We start from the raw sequence: 4854 nt of genomic DNA, 5'->3' as shown, positions 1-4854 counted from the left end.
AGACTGCGTATGAGGATCTCCACCCAGTCGAGGGCAGAGTAATATTCTGGGCCACTCACAGAGGAGTAGCTCAGGGAAGGGAAACTCACCCACCACTTCCCCGGAAATCTGAATAGCATCTTCCCCTCATGGAGACACACAGGTCTAGACTCCGGATTCTATCTAAAGCCCTTTCAGAAACAGACTTTTGAGTGATTAAGATTGACAGCTGGCTGGCAAGTGAAGACCTCTGAGGCAGAGCCCAGGGAACCTGGGGAAGCTTACTGATCCAGCCCAGGGCCCTATGTTTAGAGGGTAGCTGGGCCCCTCCCACATGCAGTCAAGTCCTGTGGAGACAGCCACAAACTGTTGATCACTTGGAGCTTCAAGCAGGTTGCTGGAAACCAAAGGAGGATAGTTTCTGACAGTGGTTAGCACCCATGTACCTCATGGGAAGCCCAGAACTGGCAGACAGAACAGTCAGCCACAGTCATCAGAAAAGCAGGATCCAAATGGAGCTCCCATGAGGCACTAAACTCTGCTGAGACAAATGCCATTTCACTGTATTCTTTCCTTTTTCATTCTTCCCTTTCTTTTTTTTCATTTATCTTCATCTCTCTGCTTCATTGATCTGTTATTATTTTAATCTCTACTGTTTTGTTCATATATCTAATTTATCTCTCCCATTTTCCTACTCATTTTTTTCTTTGTCTCCTACTCTCTCATATATATTTTTTTCCTTTTCTTATTTTGGGTCTATTTGCTTCTCCTCTATTCTCCTTTCTAAATATTTTCTTCCTCTTTTATTTTATTTTATTTATTTTTTTAAAAAAATAAATTTTATTGAGTTTTTACAGAGAGGAAGGGAGAGAGATAGAGAGTTAGAAACATCTATGAGAGAGAAACATTGACCAGCTGCCTCCTGCACACTCCCCACTGGGGATGTGCCCGCAACCAAGGTACATGCCCTTGACCGGGATCGAACCTGGGACCTTTCAGCCCCACAGGCCGACGCTCTATCCACTGAGCCAAACCGGTTTCGGCTTCCTTCCTCTTTTATTTTAAACTGTTTTCCTTCCCCGATTCCCCTATTCTTTATTCTTATTTTCTTTATTTTATCTCTGCCCCTTCATATTCCTTTTTCACCCACCCCCCTTCCATTTTGGTTTTGGCTTGCTTTTTTTCTCTTCATATTTTCTTTCTTTTCTATAATTCTTGCTCTCTTTTCTCTTTCCTAATTTTCTCTTCTCTGGTGGTTATTTTTGTTGTCGTAGGGGTCTTGTTTATGTTTTGGTTTTGTTTCTTTGTTTCGTGTTTTTTTGTGCTGTATTTTGTTCTGTTCTGTCAGCACCTCCACAACAACTCTCATGACATGATTGGGGATGAGCCTCATTGTCAGCCAGCCTGAGAGAAGATCCCATCCACAAACAGGACAGCAACATTCAAGATCCAGTTAAAACAGGATACCCCACATAACACAAACAAGGGGCATTTCTAGAGTACCCAACTCGGGAAATCTAAGAGACTGCACTACCAGGTCCCACAAAGCATCTACTAAATAATACCACTCCACAAAATCTGGGGGTCAAAGCAGTTTGATCTAATACATAGAAAGAAACACAAAGGAACAGTAAAAATGTTGAGACAAAGAAACAACCCCCAAGTGAAAGAAAAGGAGGAATCGCCAGAAAAGAAACTAAATGAAATGGAAACTAAATGAAATGGAAGCAAGCAATTTGCCAGACGAAAAATTCAAACTAATGGTTATAAGAATACTCAAACAACTTAGTGATAACTACAAGCCAATTAATGAGAACATTATGGAACTTAATGGGAACTATAGCAGCATAAAAAAAAGTAGAAACATCAATGAGAATCAAACACAAATGAAAAATGACAATTGAATTAAAAATACCCTGGAAGGAAACAACCGTAGACTAGTAGAAGCAGAAGACCAAATCAGTGAATTAGAAGACAAGGTAGAAAACACACACACACACACACCCATTCAGAGCAGCAATTGGAAAAAAAAAACAATTTTAAAGCAGGAGGAGAATGTAAGAGAGCTTTGGAACATCATGAAATGTAACAGCATTTGCATTATAGGGATACTAGAAGGTGAAGAATCTGAGCAAGGAATAGAGAACCTATTTGAAGAAATAATGGCAGAAAAATTTCCTAACCTGGTGAAGGAAAAAATCACTCAAGTTGAGGAGACACAGAGGGTCCCAATCAAGAAGGCGTTCAAAAGACCCATACCCAGGACCATCATAATTAAAATGGCAATCATTAAAGACAAAGCAAGAATCCTAAAGGCTGCAACAGAGAGACAAACTCCTGCAAGGGAGTTCCCAATAAACTGTCAGCTGAATTCTCAATAGAAACACTTCAGGCCAAAAGGGAGTGGTATGGCGTGGTGTGGTGCAGGTTCAGGGTTGTTGCAGGGCTGCCGGCACTGCGAGTCACATGGGTGCGGCGTTTCCTGTTCTTTCCCCCCACGGGGCTGCGGCTCGTGCCTTGCCTACTCAGCCTGACCATGGCTTCAGCTGTGGAGGAGCTACAGAAAGATCTTGAAGAAGTAAAGGTGCTGCTGGAAAAGGCCACTAGAAAGAGAGTATGTGATGCTCTTATGGCTGAAAAATCCAAGATTGAGACCGAAGTCAAGAACAAGACGCAGCAGAAATCACCAAGGAAAGCAGAACTTGACAATGAAAAGCCAGCTGCAGTTGCTCCCATTACTACGGGATATACAGTGAAAATCAGTAATTATGGGTGGGATCAGTCAGATAAGTTTGTGAAAATCTGTATTACCTTAACTGGAGTCCAGCACGTCCCCACGGAGAATGCACAGGTGCACTTCACAGAGAGGCCATTTGATCTTTTGGTAAAGAATCTAAATGGGGCCGAAACCAGTTTGGCTCAGTGGATAGAGCGTCGGCCTGCGGACTGAAAAGTCCCAGGTTCGATTCCAGTCAGGGGCATGTACCTGGATTGTGGGCACTTCCCCAGTTGGGGATGTGCAGGAGACAGCTGATCGATGTTTCTCTCTCATCGATGTTTCTAACTCTCTATCTCTCTCCCTTCCTCTCTGTAAAAAATCAATAAAATATATTTTTTAAAAAAGAATCTAAATGGGAAGAATTACTCCATGATTGTGAACAATCTCTTGAAACCCAGCTCTGTGGAAGGCAGTTCAAAAAAAGTCAAGACAGATACAGTCATTATCTTATGTAGAAAGAAAGCGGAAAACGCACGGTGGGACTACCTGACGCAAGTTGAAAAAGAGTGCAAAGAGAAAGAAAAGCCCTCCTATGACACTGAAACAGATCCTAGTGAGGGACTGCTGAATGTTCTAAAGAAAATTTATGAAGATGGAGATGATGATATGAAGTGAACCATTAAGAAAGCCTGGGTACAATCAAGAGAGAAGCAAGCCAAAGGAGAGACAGAATTCTGAGACTTTAAAGTTCTTTTGGGAATTGTGATGTGGAAATAATGATGTTTCCAATAAGGACATGTTGGTGAGCTGCAGATACATTTAACAGATAATTTTACAGAGCCTTCTTCTAAGTAAAGGCAATGAATTCTCCTGCTGGAGGATTTATTTAAATAAAATATGCTTATTAAACAGTTCCTCTAAAGATGGTTTCCTTAGTAAACTGGTCATTTTGTTCAAGAACGATTAATATTTGCATTCTCATGTGAAATGTAAAGAAGCAAGTCTTGCCTAATGAAAATGCCATATTGTGTGTATTTTTGTTCAGCTAAGAGGTAGGGGAAAATGTTACCACTTTTTAAGTTCTTGACATCAGTTCTCACCAATGTAAGAACAAGTAAATAAAACTTTAATTTTTTCAGGAAAAAAAAGGGAGTGACATTCATCAGTCCCTCACTAGGATCTGTTTCAGTGTCATAGGAGGGCTTTGCACTCATACAAAGTAATGAAAAGGAAGGAACTGAATCCAAGACTACTCTATCCAGCAAGGCTATCATTCAAAATAGAATGTAAAATAAAGGGAAAAAAAGGCTAAAAGAGTTTATTACCACCAAACCAGCACTGCAAGAAATGCTAAAGGGCAGCTATAAGATGAAGAAATAGAGCAAGAGAGAGAGGCACACAAGCATAAAGAATTAAAATGGCAACAAATAAGTACCTATCAATAATAACCTTAAATGTAAATGAATTAAATTGTCCAATGAAAACACATAGTGTAGATGAATGGATAAGAAAACATAACCCATATACACTGAGTGGCCAGATTATTATGACCACGCATCACACCCCATCAGTACTTCATTGGGACACCTTTGCCTTCAATACTGCGGCGATTCTTCTTGGCATTGACTCCACAAGATGTTGAAAGGTGATGCGAGGAATCTGTCACCATGCCTGATGAATAGCACTGTCCAGTTCTGTGAGATTTGATGGTTGTGGAACCAGCTGCCTGATGGCTCTTTTAACTTCATCCCACAAATGCTCAATTGGATTGAGATCTGGTGATTGTAGGGGCCACCTAAGCAAGGTAAAGTCTCCCTCATGTTCTTGAAACCACTCCTGCAAAATATGAGCACTGTGGCATGGCACATTGTCTTGTTGGAAGAAGCCATCTCCATTGAGATACGCCATCAACATGATAGGATGAACCTGATACGCAATGATACTTAGGTATGTTGTGCTATTCAGATGTTGTTACACATGAATTAAAGGGCCCAAATCATGCCAGGAATACATGCCCCAAACCATAACCCTGCCCCCACCAGCTTGAAGGGTTATACCCATGCATATGGGGTGCATGCTTTCATGCTGTTTCTGCCAAATTCTCACTCTGCAATCTGCATGATGCAACAGGAAATGTGATTTGTTGGACCACATGA

At 41.1% G+C, this 4854-nt stretch overlaps 1 protein-coding gene across 1 annotated transcript; it reads left to right on the top strand.

Moving 5' to 3' along the window:
* Window positions 1-2395: 2395 nt before the first annotated feature.
* LOC102755791 (calcyclin-binding protein-like) lies at window positions 2396-3837 on the top strand. The gene is made up of 2 exons (XM_015570513.1): window positions 2396-2876; window positions 3111-3837. Exons 1-2 carry the CDS (start codon window positions 2516-2518, stop codon window positions 3371-3373), a joined length of 624 nt encoding a protein of 207 aa, XP_015425999.1. The 5' UTR covers window positions 2396-2515; the 3' UTR covers window positions 3374-3837.
* Window positions 3838-4854: the final 1017 nt, after the last annotated feature.

Source organism: Myotis davidii, unplaced genomic scaffold, assembly GCF_000327345.1.
Source record: "Myotis davidii unplaced genomic scaffold, ASM32734v1 scaffold86, whole genome shotgun sequence".
NCBI lineage: Eukaryota > Metazoa > Chordata > Mammalia > Chiroptera > Vespertilionidae > Myotis > Myotis davidii.
The sequence above is the reverse complement of the archived record's forward strand: the minus strand, read 5'-3'. Positions and strand labels throughout refer to the sequence as shown.